This window comes from Pipra filicauda, unplaced genomic scaffold (genome assembly GCF_003945595.2).
Source record: "Pipra filicauda isolate LSUMZ 115617 unplaced genomic scaffold, ASM394559v2 scaffold142_size1944046_pilon, whole genome shotgun sequence".
In the NCBI taxonomy this organism is placed as follows: domain Eukaryota; kingdom Metazoa; phylum Chordata; class Aves; order Passeriformes; family Pipridae; genus Pipra; species Pipra filicauda.
The window spans coordinates 688,456-706,954 of record NW_024103907.1 but is presented as its reverse complement, the minus strand read 5'-3'; the positions used below and the strand labels follow the sequence as shown (position 1 = coordinate 706,954).

General features: G+C 38.9%; 1 protein-coding gene across 2 annotated transcripts in view; it reads right to left on the bottom strand.

The window, feature by feature from the left end:
- Positions 1-18,499, bottom strand: part of SACS (sacsin molecular chaperone) — a 62,235-nt gene that overhangs the window by 17,655 nt on the left and 26,081 nt on the right. Inside the window, exons 1-7 of one of the 2 annotated variants that reach the window (XM_027713690.2) lie at positions 16,630-16,648; positions 16,251-16,401; positions 13,393-13,480; positions 10,329-10,414; positions 6,751-6,862; positions 5,498-5,644; positions 2,754-4,236 (exon numbers count right to left, since the gene is read on the bottom strand). In XM_027713690.2, coding sequence (XP_027569491.1) covers positions 2,754-4,236; positions 5,498-5,644; positions 6,751-6,862; positions 10,329-10,414; positions 13,393-13,480; positions 16,251-16,401; positions 16,630-16,631 — 2,069 coding nt within the window. In that variant the 5' untranslated portion in view covers positions 16,632-16,648. Of the gene's footprint in view, positions 1-2,753; positions 4,237-5,497; positions 5,645-6,750; positions 6,863-10,328; positions 10,415-13,392; positions 13,481-16,250; positions 16,402-16,629; positions 16,649-18,499 lie in introns of those variants that run through there. The other variant, XM_027713689.2, reaches the window with a different exon arrangement.

Here is an 18,499-nt window from a genome sequence, read left to right as displayed (position 1 = left end):
CAGAATAGAGCTTTCACTAGGTGTTTTCTGACAAATGAAAAAATCATACATTTAGAAGCAGAGAGTCGTAAGAAACTAATCTTTCCAATTACTCTTCTTTTCAAACCAAGTCTAAGTAAGTTTTCTTTTCATAGAAAAACTGGGATTAGAAAACTATTTTCACCCATTTGTATTCTAATAACAAAACAAGAAAAGCTAAAATAGCACCTACCATTCTATGTCTCTTAGAAATTCTGTTTGGAACTATACAAAAAATGCAAAACATAATTCTAAGATTTCACACAGATATGTGGATTTCAAAAGATCTGCAGTCAGTAGTTAAAATTATTGTGCCAAGAGTAGTCTCATCCTACTCTTCCATCACTTTAACACTTAAAACTAAATAGGTTTTTAGCGCTTTGGTATTCCTGAAGTCAAAAATAAATATCCAGTTTAATTCTGACAGCAGATATGTTCGTTAGGCACAGACAAACACAGAATCTTGTTCTTCCACAGTGTTAACAGAAAGAAATTCATAAGAGCTTATTTCACCTTCTTAGCAGGCTCCAAATTTAAATAAGCAAAGAGCCAATCTCCTAAATTGAAAGTGCTTTAAAACATCTAACATAAGAAATATATCATACTTAAAACATTAGAATTAAAGATAGTTAATGTAAACAAGATTAGAGGCAAATAAAGCATTACTATTTCAAATTTCTGTTTTATCATAGCTAGCAAGGAGATTTATGCCTGGTATAACATGCTTTTTTATCAGTTTTCCATTACTAATCAAATCAAGTCCATTACCAACATAACATGAACTGAATAAGAAATACTGGTATCATTTAAGTTTCAAAAAAAAAGTATTTTATGACTAGTCTGAAGCAGGGCTCCAAACTGTTAGTCTCATTATGGGTATGTTTATACTAGTTTAACTTCTGGAAGGAGTAACAAAGTGAAAGAACACCAAAAGATAAATCATCTCACAATGGATGCTAGAGAATTTTTTTTTTTTGAAAGGCACTAGAATCACAGGCTCTGAGTAGATTTAATCCCCTGACAAATAACCTGAATTGTTCAGAGCAAGAAAGATTGTGGGGTTATGATTATGAGTTTAAGATTATGGAGCTTCTGGAGCAAGTCCAGCAGAGGGCAACAAAGATGATTAAGAGACAGAAGCATCTCTCTGAAGAGGACAGGCTGAGGGAGCTGGGCCTGTTTACTCTTAAGAATAGACGACTGAGAGGGGACCTCATCAATGTATACAGGCATCTGAAGGGAAGATGCCAAGAGGATGGACACAGGCTCTTTTTGGTGGTGCCAAGGATACAGGCAGTAGGACAAGATGCAACAGGCAGAAACTGATGCACAGGAAGTACCACCCAAACATAAGGAAGAACTTCTTTACTGTGCAGATGACCACGCACTGCAACTGATTGCCCAGAGAGGTTGTGGAGTCTCCCTCACTGGAGATATTCAAGAACCATCTGGACACAATCCTGTGCAATGTGCTCAAGGATGGCCCTGCTTGAGAAGGGAGGCTGAACCATATGACCCACTATAGTCCCTTCCAACCTTACTCATTTTGTGATTCTGTTTAGAATATAGCAGGAAAAGAGCAGAAGCAGACCTGAAAATAATCAAATTTCTCTCAAGCAACATGGAAAGACAAGTTCCCTACATCCAACTGCTTTTCTTGAAGATCTGCTGTCTATATATATATTCAAACTCCCATTTACAAAAGGACCTCACTTGGAGTACTTTTTACCTCAATAATACCAATCTGGGCACACTCCAGCCCACCTCTACTTCCTAACAGTCCACAGAGCAGTAAAAGCAGCAAAACACACACCAAGTGTCACATTCTCTCAAACAGAGGATTTGGAAATTAGTGGAACTCTGAGATAAAGGAGAAGGAGGGGTCATTGTGAACATACATGTGGGTAACACTTTGTAAGGAGGAACAATAAGGCCTCTGGTGTGTCTGAGTGACTTCAAGTAGTACTTCTTTAGATATCACTTGGAGACTGGTCCAGACTTAACAAGTATTTAATATCTGCATAATCCAGTACAGACATAAAAAGCAGTAGTTGTGCTTTCTCCTCAGTGACCCCAAGCTCATTTATTCCAGCTAGCCTGCTCTTTGCTATCCCCTCTCCAGTGTCAGTGCAACTTTTTTGTCTAATGAAATGAGAACTAAATTGGAACACTGATGCATGTGGGAAATAAGCATGGAAAAAAACTAATTGGAGAGAGACTGGAAAGAACAAAAGGAGAGCAGATGTAAAAGACAAGCCCTCTTCTTTTCATCATAGTATCTGCTTAATTCCCGAAACTAGCCCTTCATTGAAATTAAGAGTGTTGTGATAAAAAAAAAAGCCTAAAGTAATCTCAAGCTTTAGGTTTAATAAAAGCTCTTATCATTACCTTGTTTAATGTAATTCCTAGTATCCATGTTTGTAACCTCCTCTTATTTATAATTCCCAGAAGAAAGCAAACTTGAAATGTATCCTGACATACTCCCTTAAAGCCTAGATCACACAATTCTTTTATAAAGTTATAATGGCAAATAGCTGTCAAACTTTTCAAATGAGACATATGCACACAAACATATATATATATAAACAGAAATTTGAGTTCTATCTGTGCATTATTTCATTACGATACAAGCTGCTGCATACCTTGTTTGCTGATAAGCAAATAACAGTCTGAAGCTGTTTTAACATACAAATTTAAAAAAACCCAACCCACAGTATTACAAATATTAAGCATACCTGGGATATTCTTCTGAGGTTATGTAAACTACATCCTGTTCTGACACAGATGAGGAAAAAGGAATAAAATTCCCATTCTGTAAAGGCAAAAGCTCCAATCCAATCAGTTCACTGTAGACTCCATCAGAAAGCACAAATTCTAAAAGATGAAGCTTTTCTTCAGCAGGTCCACTGTGTCCAGATTTCCTTAGCACTTGCCGTACTACAGCAGGAGTGACTTTTTTCACAGCTTTAGCAGTAGAAATAGTAAGATGCACTGCACTAGCAATATTTGCTGGTACCTTGGCAATCTGCTTCCCTGAATTCTGGAGGTAGTTGAGAACAGACTGTGTGTACTCCAAACTCTCATCTACTTCAGAAAAATGCACCTGCTCCACCTTTATCCACTGATTACTCACTGAGTAAATAACTGTATGCTGGAGCAGCTCTTTAAAGAGAGGTACTACAATTGGTTTCCAGGGTACCCTGATTTTGCTCTCATCAGGCCATAACCTATAAATTCTTTCAGTTGACAATGGAAAATCTGAATTCTTCTCAGTCTCCATTCGTTTGATAGCTTCCAAAATAAGGGTTGTATATGCCTTTGGCACTATATTTACCACAAGAAGATCATTCCATAAAGCTGCTGGATCTCTCCACTGATCCAGTTCTCGCCATTTGATACTCCTCCTATTGTCTGTGAGACCAAAGAAACCACTAACATGAACAGGGAGTCCAGTTTTGCTTTCCTCACCTGGAGGCAAAGGCAAAAAACAAAATGCTCTTCCTGGAAAGTCTGCTACAGCTCCATTTTCCTCCCCATTAGTTGATAAAGACATGGCTATTCCAATAGTAGGAACAAATTTCAAGTCATCAGCTAAACAATCCAGCTCTGTACACATTCCTCGACCACCTACACAATTACATACTAACCAAGATGTTTTCTGTGCGTCCTTAACACTCTCATCTTCTACAACTATATTTACATGGTATGTCACACAAGTTATACTATTGCTTGGAACTTTCTTACAATACTGATTTATTGCAGTTCCCAGGATTTTGATAGAATTGGGTCTTTCATGTTTCAAGGCCTTGTTCTCACTGGCAGTTACTCTAAAAACCAGCCTCTCCGTTCCATCAGCTTCCCTAACATGCAACGAAACATCTTGAACACTCTTCAAGAAAAGCAATACTGTGTCTGCATCTGCTCTGAAGGATTCGAACAGCTCCAAAACCTTCTGTTTGTCATAAACATTGCTGCTCAGTTGGGAAGGCTGCAGACGAAGTGGGAAACGAAAAAAGGTACCAGGAAAGTTTCCATTCTTAAAGGTTTCCTTAGTGCTGCCAAATACACCAATGAATGGTGCAAACTGGTCTGTAAGTTCATTTATTTCCTTGCTATCTTCTTTTAGATTCCAACACTGGCCCGACTCATGAGGTCCAAAAAGGGTTTGATGGGGATCAAGCATTCCAATCTGGTCACCGCTGAAAATGCTAGGGACATCTGTATACATAAAAACAACAATTATTAATAATCCTAAAAGAACATACTTTAAAAATACAGTCTTAAGGAACAAATTTTTAAAAGGGCAAGACAAAAATGTTACAAAACTGTGTTGAACTGAGTATAATGCCCAGGGAGGTGGCTGAGTCACCATCCCTGTGGAGATATTTAAAAGATGGGCAGATGTGGCCTTGGTACCATTAGGCTTACAGTTGGACTCAATGGTCTTAGAGGTCTTTTCCCATCTACATGATTCTATCATTCTGATAACATTCTGATAACTCAGTGCTTACTGACAAAGACGAAACAAGCACACTCCTATTATGCAATTAAATATATAAATAATCAACTATTTGAATTCTAGCAGACAGTGAGCAACGGAAAGTACAATTTCTTTTGACTCTATACTTTTATGTTTCCAGTATTTTCAAGGAAAAAGAAAACCAAATTAATTTACTAAATATGTATTCTATTGGATTCCTACTTTGAACATCTCAAAGGCTGGCAAACAGTAATCCTGTACACTTAAAAGCATAAATTCCCAGAATTATCAAACCACTGAATGTATTAATTTTCTTCATGTTCAGCTAAGTAAAATATTGTTAAAAAATATCCTGTGTCTTACAAACTCACTTTACAACTTAAAAATGTTATTTCAGCAAAAATTGCCTCATCCTATACTATTATAACTATGTAGAGTGTAAACACAATTTATGCTGCTTCTGTATAGCAGTAAAACATTTTGAGAGAATAACAGGTTTCAAGACTGAATATTACCAACTTGTGAAACAGTATGTACTATCTCTTTCAAGTGTAAATGTGTATATACCTCTATTACATAATATCCTTTCTAGCATTAAATAAAAATCACTGCTTATTATACAACAAACCTGCAAAAAAATTTCAGTCTAGTAAGGAGAACTTTCACACTTCTACTTATATAGCTACTCCATATTATGGGCCTCTACAAAATGAGCAGCAGTGCATAACTGAAATACCAGTGTAAAGGAATGTTCATTTCAGTATAAATACATAATGACATAATGACGTTACTAGAACAAACAATCTCCTCCAAAAACCTTCAAAATCAAAACGATACCTTACAGGATTTTAGAACAGGAATGCTTCTTAAGAGAATTTAGCCAGTGATCTAATTTTAAAATGCACTATAGAGATAATATTAAATGTTTGATGAATATCTAAGGTAACTAAACAATTTAAAACTTCAACATTTTCATCTTAAAGTAACTACTGAGAGTACCTGTTATATGATAAACTGAATTAAAGCCAATTCCAAATCTTCCAACTTTGAGAGGATCATCTTTCTTCCTGCTCCTTGCTATTTCCTGTATACCATGCCAGTCCTCCGGGGTGAAAATTGCATCATTGTACGCATAAAATGCTGGCCCTTTAATAAATAGGCAAGTGTTAAAAAGATGACAGAATAAAACTATTTACTGTTTAAAATTTCTAGGAAATGAACTCACAGGACTGAGAAAGCATTTATTTGAAGTATGCATGTGGAAATTAATTGGGGAAGCTATGACTTAAGCTGACACCGAATTACACCTGGTAATGAAAGGGACGTATAGAGTAGCAGCAAAAGCAAAACCAAGGAAATGGATATACCTCTGTATATGGTACTTAGATTTATATTCTGATGTGGTATTTAATTCTGGTGTCCACATTTTAAAAGAATGATTCTGGAAAACTGACCAGAAAGCAGAAAACAACAAAACTTCTGAAAGAAGTGTCACGTAATACAAGGCTTAAATTCAATCTGTTAAGTTTATCAAAAAGATGTCTGAAAAATGTACTAATCACAGTCTACTAATACCTCCACTTGAAGGGAATACATGGCAAGGTATAACTGTCTGTCTAGAAAGTAAGACAGGCAAATTCAAATTAGAAGACATAATAAGGTTGATTAATAATTGAAAAAAGCCAGAAGCAAATAGTAGTGGATCATCCATCACTGAAATCTTCAAATCACAACTGAAAGCCTTTTAGGATGATTATGCAAACTAATTTGTTTGTGAAATACATAACTGACCTTTATCACAAAAAGCCATATTAGATAATATCAAAACCTTAGAGTAACAAGAAACTGAATTTGCAGTATACAGGTAGCATGGAGGAAAGTCTGGTACAGGGGCAGGAGAATAAGAAACGGGGAAGAAAGCAGATCTGCCTGGGCAATGATTAAATGTAAGGGGCTAGGGTCATCTTCACATGAAGAACTGGTGTGCTGGTTTGGCCTGGGATAGAGTTAATATTCTTCACAGTAGCTGGAGGCTACTGTGCTGGAAACAGCGTTGATAACGCAGGGCTGTTTTAGTTATCGCTGAGCAGGGCTTATACAGAGCCAAGGCCTTTTCTGCTTCTCATGAGACCCAAACAGCAAGTGGGCTGGGAGTGCATAAGAAGCTGAGAGGGGACATAGCCAGGACAGCTGACCCCAACTGACATGCATATTGAAGAATAATGGCCAAATTTTACAAAAATTATTTTTACCCTGATATTGTGCCATGTCCTTTGACCATAAAGTTTCTGTTCCATACTGAGTTTCGTCATATAAAAACCTAACCTCTGTGGCACCAGCATCTTCTGCATTCTGTATCAGTTCCTGAGGTAGAAGAAAAACAACAAAACAAAGTATGATGCAGTAATGCTATACATATTATAGCAATGGCTTTCTAACTTAAACAGTAGAAAATAATAAGCGATTATCTGAAGTGTAATCATTTTCATACTTTTCAACCAAAATAATTTTATTCAGTTTATCTGAACAACAATAGGCTTCATTATAAAATGAATATTCAGACAAATACTACAAATATGATTTGAATTTGGAGCTCAAATACCACACAGAAGCAGCTACGAAGTTGAGAAGCTATTAAACTGTTACTACTACCATATTATCCTGAATCAGAGCTGTACAAGTCTCAAAACAATACATTTGTGAGAAGAAAAAAAGATTTTTTTTTTAATTTATCAAAGTTCACTGTTAAGCCCACAAAAACAGCTGTACAACAATAGAGAAGCAACAAGTCATAAGAAGGCAATGCACAGCACTCTTCTTTATATCAAATGAATTACGTTCAAGTTAACATTTCACAGTATGAACCAACCACTGAAAAGCCACAGTGCTTCTAAAACTCCTCCAGTAAAGGGTTGCAGAACAGTTCTGACCAGTTACTCTCTCAGTCATGAGCCAACAGAGCAGCTCACCTGTCAAATGAAACCCACAGACTGGAAAGAGGCTTATATTAAGATTGAGTATTTGTTAAATAGTATTAATAGTGGTGACAGCTATGGAAAATGAAAATGCCAGTAAACTAGTTCTGTAAACATGACTATTAATAAAATATGCCTATCCAGTCCTATTTTCATCAATAGCAGACACATAAGTATGATTATAAATACCTACAGGATTACAGCTTCACACAATTTACATTGAATCATCACAGTGTAGCAGGGCTCTAGACACATAAACACGCATACACAACACACTAGTGTGTATGTTTATGTGGGTGTATGCAAGCTTGGCATTTCAGCTGAATTGAAAAGTTATGTGGATATATCACATGCAATGTATTTGTGAACCATAAATTTCATTTGATTATGCATAAAAAATAAAAGACTTCATAGCAAGATGAACTTTTACTTAAAATATGCATCAACTACCAGCAGGTATTTCAGATTAGGTTGCATTCAAATAGACTGTTGAGAGTAAAATAAGCTCACTGTTATCTGGTTTCAAAGCTATAACCCTTTGATTTTACAGTTTGTGACAGTATGTTCAGTCTACAACGCTGTATTGGCTCTGGCTGAGTTGAGTTCATGTCCCCATAGCAGCCCTCACAATGCTGTGCTTCGCATTGGTAGCTAGAAGGGTTGATAACACACCAGTGTTTTGGCTACTGCTGAGCACAACATCAGCACTGTAACATTCCTTCCTCAATCCAGGGCAAGATCCTGGGAGGAAACACAAGTAGGCCAGCTGAACCAAACTAAACAAAGGGATATTCCATACCATATGATGTCAGCTCAGATATAAAAGCTAAGGAAAGGAGCAGGAAGGCAGGCATTCATTGCCTCCAATGGCTGCCTGCTGAGGAACCATTATGTGTGCTGAAGCCCTGCTTCTCAGGAGTGGCCGACCATCGCTGCTCATGGGAAGTAGAGAATAAACCCTGCTATCTTCCGCTTCGCTTTTGCACGTGCAAGCTTTCGCTTTGCTTCTGCTTTAACAAACTGCCTTATCCATACCCACAAGTTGTTTTCCATCTTACTCTCTCCCCTGTCTGGCTGAGAAGAGGCATGATAGAGCGGCCGGGTGGGCACCTGGCGCCCAGTCAAGTGGGCACCTGGCATCCAGCCACCACAAATGCATATCACTTAAGTAACTAAAATATATTGGGTTTTGTTTATACTGTCAATTCTACATAAATTTGAATCATTATGAGATGGCAAGAAATATACCCACAGTTGAGTGTAAATAATAAATTTTTAAAGAACCACTACAAGGTATTTAATTACAAAACCCATGCAACTCTTCTTCTTAAAAAAGAACAATCATGGCAGTCATTCATTGAAATACAGAAAGATAGCCCAAAGTCTCCAGAAATATTAAATACTAAGTATGGAAACCACCATGTAGTCAGACTTGTATTCATGCTGTGGCAAAGGGGGTATCTGCTACATTCAGCTGTAGCAGCATTGTATCTGAAGAACTGAAACAGTGAAATAAATTTTAAGGTACCAGCAAAATTACCAGTAGTAATCTCTCTCTAACAATCTTTTAGCTCTAAATTGTAAACCATGAAAATAGGATAACTTCTACTTCTAGATTTACCCATCTGATTTCTAAAGACATTATCTTATTTCTTCATGTTGGAATGAAAATTTGGATTTAAATTGTCGAGCAGGTCTGAACCCTTCACAATTCAAATGCATCTTACAGATGTACCTAGTACTGGGAAACAATAAAAATGTAAGCACCCCTCCTACGTACAGACACTGCTCAGAACATATCCAGGAGGCAGTCTGCCAAAATGGAAGATATGCTTATCTTCGGCATTCCCACTAAACATAATCAACTTCCAGTTCCATGGTTGCAAAGATGAGACATCAGGAACTATCATGATCTATCAACATTTGTATTTGTGTGTTTTGTATGTACATATAGATAAATAGATATATCTGTACTAAATCTCATTAGTTAGAACCTAGTATTCCCATACTCTAAGGAAACTAAGTTCCTACCACCAATGTGATAAAGCATGCCAGATGAGAAGTTTGACATCCAGCTATGAACTAATCACTCCAGATGTTCTTAAAAAAGGCAAAAAATCAAACTGCTATTTTCAGACATTAGCATAGGAAGCTATGATAAATCACACAAATCACCTTGTACAGGTCCTAGACTTTCCCACAGAGGGACTTAATGAATTTGGAATTATGTGTATTTTTTGAGACCATAGAATCATAAAATTATGTGGGTTGGAAGGGACCTTTGAAGATAACAGAATCACGGAATGAATCACAAAATGGCTTGTTTTTTGGAAGGGACCTAAGAAACCATCTAGTTTCAACTCCCTCACCATGGGCAGGGATGCCACCCACTAGATTGGGCCTTGAACACTTCCAGGGATGGGGCATTCACAAATTCTCTGGGCAACCTGCTCCAGTTCACCATTCTTTTCACTGACACAATTTTTAGTGCTTAAATCAATGTTGTCATTTCCAATGTAAGAAAGCTTGCTCATGTGAAATACACCATGAAGTCTCCAATTTAATTACATCTGCATTTTATCTCATTTTTTAAAATAAATTACAATGGCATCTGTGACAAGAAAATTCAGAAACATTAAAAAAAAAACCAAAACCAAAAACAAGCCCACACTTAATACACATAACTCTCTTTGCCTTGCCCACAGAAATGGAAACATGTATCTCCTGTACTAGAAACATGTATCTCCTATACTGTAATGAGATACAACAAGGTCAAGACTCACTGGAAAGCATTAAACTAATGGTATTATGCCATGCATATTAAATGACTGCTAAAAATACCATTTGTCATATACCTTAAGAATCTGTCCTCCCTCTGGGTATCTTCTTAATATATCCTTAAGAAAATCAACAAGTGGTGGAGTTGTTTGTCCAAAACGACCTAAAACAAACAAGTAACAAAAAAAATAAGCTGTGTATTATGCAACTACGCACTTAATTTCAGATTAAAAAAAAATCCTAAACAATTACTGGGAACTTAAATAATTTCTTTAAATTGCTCCAGGCCTGTTACTGTAAAATCTTGCCTTTCCAAAACCAACTGTGAAAATACTACATTATAAATCTTTCTATTAAAAAAATCAAAATAGCAGTCTTGATGCTGATGGTCAACATGCTGTTTCATATCTAGATGAAATAAATTTGGGGGCCAAGTCTTTGCAACAGTTACACCACAACTCCAACTGCTTGATGTCCAAAGGTAGCAATTTCTAAATGACTACTACTTTTAAGTAGCATGATAGTATTCCAGGGCAGCAGTGGCTCTAACTTTTTTATCTCTAGTGATTTGACAGCTACATACAGGCACAGAACGTTTTGGGTCTAGTATACACTTCCTGTTCTGACACTCCATGGGGATGGGCCTTGTGATAGCTTTAGTGTTGCCTGGGCTTAACCCTGGAGTGACAAGAGTCCAAGCATAATGAACATCTGCTCCAAGACAAAGAGTTTATCACAAAACAAAAATCTCAATACTCTTCAACTCAAACTCCAGTCTGAGACTAAAGAGCAGCTCCCTAAACCAAACCTCTAAAATATGTGCTTCAAACAAACAGTACCTATGCAATCCCCACACAGAAAGCATCTAATGAGGCTTCCTTTTGAAGTTATTAACAAGTAATTATTCTCTCTCTTTCTTTCCCTCCCTTCTGCATATATATGTGTTTATGAATTACACAGATTCAAAAGCACACATATTATATATTCTGGAATAAAACACTAGGAAAAAAAGTAGTGTGGAAAAAAGGGGACAGATAAAGAATTCTATTTGCTGAGAAAGAAACAAGAAAAACATCAAACATTTTGTCTTTAAAATTTTCTAGTGTCAGTCTTTAAGGCACCTTAATAGCATCAACTGAAAAAATGCAAGAAATTGCAACTCACAGCTGAAAGTGTGTGAACTATTTTATAACTTTTGTTATTTTTACAGTATACGGAAGTATATGAAAGTCACCATGCAATGTGCAAACTTCTGAAAGAAAGTGAACTGATAGACAGTAGGAAAGTTTGGGTGTTTCTTTTCTTAGGAGAAATTATCTAAAATCAAAAAAACTGATCTTCTCTAAATCTAAGCTGGGCAGGCTGGAAGCGTTTAAACAACACATTTCACCGTGGGAACCACACAAACAGACAAGTAATTTTCAACTGATTGGGCTGAACGTAGACTTTGTTCTCTGTTCAATCTAAGAGCAGAGCTGCTCTATGCATGTTCACAACAATTACTCTGGCTAGAGATCATGATCATGATTTACTTCATCCAATCAAAGGCTGGATTTTCTTAAATATTAGAGTTGGTTATATTTAACACAAAACTAGTTCCACAAATTTGAATGAGAAACTCTTTCTGCCATAAGGACAGTCAAGCACTGGAACAGGAGCCTGGAGAGTTTGTGCAGTCTCCATCCTTTGAGTTTTTCCAAATTCAAACAGATCAATCCTCAAGCAACCCAGTCTGACCTCAGAGAAGACCCTGCTATGAGCATAAGGCTGGATTAAAGACCTCCTGATGTCCCTTCCAACATGAATTATTCTGTCATCATATGAAAAGATTATGTATTATTTGACAGTCACCAGCAATGAATGAACACAAAGGAGACATGGGTGATCTTCAGAGTACTTCAGCAATCAATGTGCTTGGCCCTACTGACCATGCACTTCCAAGTTAGAAATTCAGGGCCTTTCTCTATTCATCTGCTGTAGGAAAAAAATCTCTGAACTGAAAGACTCCAGAATAAACACAAAAGGCTGATACTAAAGCCTTCAGATCTTTTAAATTGACTTACATGAGAATTGTGGACCAGAAAAAGTCAAGCACTTTATCTAGACACAGACTGCTTATCCGCTTAGAAAATCTCACAGTGAAATACTCCATTCATAGGCACAAAAAACAGCAACAGTTTTTCTTTCCCATGAAAATTTCTTAGGGCTACTACACTATATTCTCCGTATACTTGCATGCCAAAAACAGCTCTGAGCAGAAAATAAAACTCTTTACTTAGTCTATCACAGCCTACACATAGCAAAACATATTCGGAGCAAACAGTTGAGAACAACAGAAAGAAAAATGTTTGATGTCATAGAACCGTGAAGTCCATTGTCATAGGTTTCTAATCACTTCAAGTTCTAAAGAATGTGAACATGAACTTCTGGCTAATACACAAACTTCCCTCTGCCACTAGAAAACCATAATCCAGTACATTCATGGCTTGCACAGGCTAAGGAATACATTTTGTGACACGAAATAAAGTATCTGCAGGAAAAGAAGGGTTTCTTTCTTCATCCTACCATCCCATTAGTATTTATTTCATTGCCTTACAATAAAGTTATTGTTAGAAGAATAGTAATGCTAGTAATCAAGTAAAATAATAATTATAGATTTAATTAGAGCATTTCTGAAGATAATCAGGTAACAAGACACCATACAAAGTGATATATCTGTAGGGTTTTTTTAATAAAAATGTAACTAAACATGCAGAATCAAAAGAAAAACAAACAATCAAAAAGAAAAAAACTAAAACTACACAAGAAATCAAGAGCTTTTTTACATGGTGGTTATTGAAAAGACATACTTCTGGTATCTCTTTTGCTTTCAAGTATTTAGCTTATGTTATATGAGATAAGGCAGCTATTACGTTATTGAAAGACAAGTCTTACTGATTCCAAAGGATGGCAATAATCTAAATTCTACACATTACAAAGAAAAAAAATTAAACACCAAGGCACTTATAAAGAGAAGTTTAATTTTCCTGAAGCAGAAAAATAATTGCTTCCCATTTAAAGAAGACAAAAACTTAAGTAACTTTGTATTACGTTAGAAAATGCTTTGAGCTTTCAGTTTATAAACACAAATATTTTCCATACCTCCTCCTTTCAACCCTTTTGACTGAAGCTTCAAAAAAATTTGATTTTGAGACTTCTGAAGATCCACAATCTTGATACCATCAGACAACTGAAATACAAAATAAGACATATCTTGACCAGAAGTTTCAGCTTGTTAGTAACAGGACCAAAACAAATCAGGTAGAAAAAAATGCCCACAGAAGCATACTAAGAGCAAGCCATGGCCTCCTGTTTTTACGTTTGAAAAAGTTTTGTGTTCTGGGAAGTTCTAGAAGCATACAACTAAAGCAGTTATTGTTCTAAGGTGCATGCCCATAAAGAAAACAAACATATACAGGAAGTACATAGTCTGGGTACCACAGGAGTACATATGGTTATGCAATTTCAGAGGGGTTGTAAACTAAACAGTATCAGCTCAAAGCAGCTGTCAATACACAATGTGTAGAGACAAAAGTATGTCACAGAAACACCTCTGAAGAATTCGAAAGTCCCATGTCCCCACTACCTCTACATGCAGACCTATCACAGAATGGTTAAGGCTGAAGGGTCTACTGAAAGTCACGTAGTCCATCATCAAATGGACTCACCAGGAACATCATAAAGAAACTGAGGCAAACAAAGCAACATATTCCTTAACAGCCATTGAGGAAACTACTTAAATGGTTTTGTTGCAATTCTAGTTTTGTATCATGCATGTCCCAGTCGTAAACGAAGTGTTGCTAAAATAGTCGTATATGACGTTACCCTGCATGCCACAACGACAAATGCATAATAACAGCTGCACAGTGCTAATTAGAACTGAACCAAATCCTATTAGTTTCCATTTATAGCAAACTATATTAAAAATTTTATTTATGTGAAATTATATTACATTAGTCTCAGTTTACAGCGAAGTTCAGGACTACTACCTCACTTCGATGGGTAAAAACAAATCACTAGAAAGCACTTGGTGTTTACACAGATGTAGATGCTTACAATCCAATTATATTTAATTAGCAAAAGACAGTCCTAGTCCACAGTATGTAGTCATTATTTAACAACACTAGCAAGAAAATATATTCTTTTTTATTTACACCACTTTAAGTAGTGGTTACAACAACAGTGTGTTTATTGTAAGTTTCTACAGAAATATTGTACCTGTGTTAATCTTGTCTCAAGACATTAAACAGCTGACACTGGGTATACGAGCTACTCAGGACTCACTAAAATAAAAAACAACTCCACAATGCTGTAACCCACCACCAAGCGTTAAAGGGATAGAGTAACCACATTTTCTCGGGAACAATTTTTGTACCAAAATACCACCAGACACAAGGACATTGGACAGATTAAAATTAATAGTTTAATACTGCAAGGAACTATGAGAGAAAGAGACACTGGATTTTACTTAATATCTGCAAATTGCACATAGTAGTTTCAATGGAAAAAAAAAAGATTTACCGATGAATACTCTACTACTCAGAAGTTTAAAAAATAATTTGATCCCAGTAAACAGGAGTCCAAAGGTTTATAAAGGATTTTTGAATTTGCTACAGTACAGACCACATATTACCATATATATTGTAGTTTATTATTAAAAAAAAAAATCAGAATAGCTATTACAGTCTGTTTACTGACTGTTCCCTGCAAAAGATAAGTTTTCTGTGCCAGTCAGATCTTCACTTCCAGACAAATTTTAGAAAGTGATATAGCGTTCTTCCTCCAAAAACAGGAAGGCCTGGAGAGAACAAATCAAGGACACACAAAACCAGGCAAGAAACAAAATATAAACTACACAAGCAGTTTGTTTCAAACCTGAGCCCTCAGACTACTTGTGTTCCCCATGTAGGTTCTTAAAAGCTTTCTGAGCAGTACAACTAACATCTATATCCTTCCTTGTATCATAGAATGGTTTGGCTTGTACATCATGTAGTCCAATACAACAACCCCCCACCAACAGGAACTAGATCAGATCTCAAAGTTCCATCCAATGATTTTGAACATTTCTAACGATGGGGCATCCACAACTTCTCCAGGCAGCATGCTTCAGTGTTTCATCACCCTAATCCTAAAAAATTTCTTCCTTTTGCCCCATCTAAACCTACCCTCTTCCAGTTGAAAGCCATTGTCCCCTGTCCTGTCACTACAGGCCTTGGTAGAAAGCCTCTCTCCATCTTTCTTATAAGCCCACTTTATATACTGAAAGGCCACCCTCTCTTCTCTATGCATCTGCAAGTCTCCTTACACCTATTTAGCAGTAATTTGCAACCTCCTCTATCTCCCTTTCTTGCCTCTACTCACTTCATCCCACCAAGATCTCCAAGTTCCCATTTCCCAAGAGCACGGCTAGAAGCATGCCAAGCAGTACTGAAATGCTGACACCAGGCTGATGCCTTCAACAGAACAAGGTCATTCATTCCTTCATTCATTCGACTCTCTCTCCTATACCCAGATCACAATTTTTAACTTGCCAGTTTCCTCTCACGGTGATGTCAGCTCTGCTCTTGAAACTAGCCAGACTGACAGGAAAGCAGAACAAACACATCAGCACTCTCGGGTGAAATTTCTGCTCTCACTAACAACAGCCCTTTCCCCCCAAAGAAATTAGGATAAAACACGTGGATAATGTCAGAGGGGAAAAAAAAAAAAAAAACAAAAACACGACATAAAACCAGATAATAAAAGCTGGCACCATCAAGAGCGGTGTGAGGGTCACCTGCTCCTCCACTCGACATCCTTGCTTCCCGCGAGTGACCCGCACAGCCCGCTCTGCCCACGCACCAGAGGCCCCGGCACGGCACCGGCAGCAGCCGGGCGGGGACTTCCCGCAGCACAGCGGTGCGAGAGGCGCCGCAGCCGAGGAGGTGGTGCCGCCCGCCCCCGCCGCGCCCCGCGCTCACCTCTCTGCCGCGGTGCCACAGCCGCTGCTCGGCGGGGGGCAGCCCGGCCTCCGCGTCGATCCGCCTCTTCACGTCCCTCACGGCCGCGGACGGCGGCAGCTCGAAAGTCCTGCAGCCCAGGCAGTCATGGAGGACGGTCACCCGGGCCAGCCTGCGGCAACAAGACACACACCAGCTGAGAAAGGGCTCGCAGCGCCGCCGCCCGCCCGCTTCCCCCTCGGGTACCCCGGAGGCCCGAGACGGGCGCCTGAACCCGCGGGATGTAGGGATGGGCGGGCGAGTGCCCGCCCCGCTCTCCGAGGGGGAGCAGCGGAGCGGGTCCCGCAGCCTTCCCGCCCGGCCCGGCCCGGCCCGGCCCACACTCGCATCCCGCACTCACATCCCGCCACCGCCGCACACAAAGGACCGCTACCCGCCGCCGCTCCCCGGACGGGGAAGGGGTGGGGCCCGCAAGGCGGTGACAGAGAGGGAGGGAGGCGGGAGCGGGTGGAAGTGCCGCCCCAAGAGCCGCGGAGGGGGGGTGGGGGTGAGATGAGTGCGGGATGAGTGCGGGGGTGCGGGAGGGTCTGCAGGAGGGGTTTCCCGGTTCCGCGGCGCTGTGGGAGGCTCCCCGCAGCCCGGTGCGCCCCAGGGCCCTCGGGCGAGAGAAAGGCTACAGCTTTGCATGAGGCACTACTGCTTTCGCATCCCTCCTTCGGCAGGGAAGCACGCTGGTATTCACGTAATTCCCAGCATTTAGGCACCACTATATGGAGCACAAGAACTTACAGCTGATAACCCTCATGGTTTATCAAGGAGGCAAAACACCGAAGGAAAGATACTTTTTCTGCTCTCTGGCGGAGAGCCTGTCATAGGACATACACACTGCCCTATTCTCACAGGGTGTATGGTAAGTCATATCATTCGAGATTTAAGAAATGTGCTTTCAGTCCTGAAAACTGAGCCTTAGTCTGCCTGTGAACCCAGTGAGTCAAGAGAGCACTTTGGGAAACTTGTGGAGTGGGCCAGCAGAAATACCACAGTTCATTGTGTACAGAGTTCCATGCCTGACATCATGGGCTGTGCATCAGTGATGGGCTGAACAGCAGCCCTGCTTCAAAGGAGCTGGGGAATACCAGGCTGAGTGTGAGGCAACAGTGTGCTCCCTCTGAAAGAATGACGTGCCGATCAAGGAAAGTGAGCCTCTGCTTAGTGCTGTTGAGGCTGGATCTTAGATATTGTGACCAGAATGTGGTGGTTTTGGCTTACTCAGTTCCAGAACCTAGACAGTCTAACATGGTCAGGGGGCTAGCATGTGACCTACAAGGAGTATATGGGGGAAGCTGGGCTAGTTAAGTCCAATGAGGAGAATAAAGTGCCATGTGGTAACATCCTTCATATCTGAAGGGCAGTTACAAAGGCAATGGAACTGAGATCTCCTTAGTACTGAAGACTAACAAAGGACAATGGAAACAAACTGTAGCTTGGGAGGTTCACATGAGAGAGCAGAAAAAATCTTGCCACTTAGAGAGGAGCTCAGGACTAGCAGGAGTTGTCTAGAAGCACTCTTCATTGGAATATTTGAAGGCTTAGCCATGACTGACTTGAAACATTATTTATGATCCTCCTGCTTTGAGCAAAAAAAATAGACTACAGACCTACAGCCAGCAGTTCTATTTCATTCCAACAGGGCCTCAATTCCAATCCCTTACTAAACTGAAACATTTATGACTTTACTCAGTGACAGGGATTTAAAACTGCTACTTGGCAGCCAAAGGTAACAGAATTTCTGTGGAAGGGGGAAAAGACAGAATGAATCTGTTTTCAGAAAGTGTATCAAGCTAAGAAAAAAAGGCAGCTTAAAAAAAACCACAAAAGCCAGGTGGATCAGGATCCAACACAGTACAGTTAGTAGACAGTTTTTCCAGGGCTGCAACATGTGATTTCATTGATCAGTAATATTTGTTTATCGAATTCTACAGGATTATATGAAAATGCTAGACATTTTGTGGATCTGATCCTGCTTTCACCAGAAATAACACAAGAACTATTTTAACACAAACAAGATGGTTTTAACTTTTTGCTTTTGTTTAGGGCTTTGTTCATTCTTCTATCATTTCATGTTTTTAACTTTCCATTTTGTTACATCCCCTTCAGAGTTTGTCATCACAGAATTTTTCATACCAAAGGAATGAGAAGGTTGCCTTCTAATTTCTTAATGTTTATCTTTTTAAGTCTTGATACCTGCAGAAGGGTGCAGTTCCATCCAT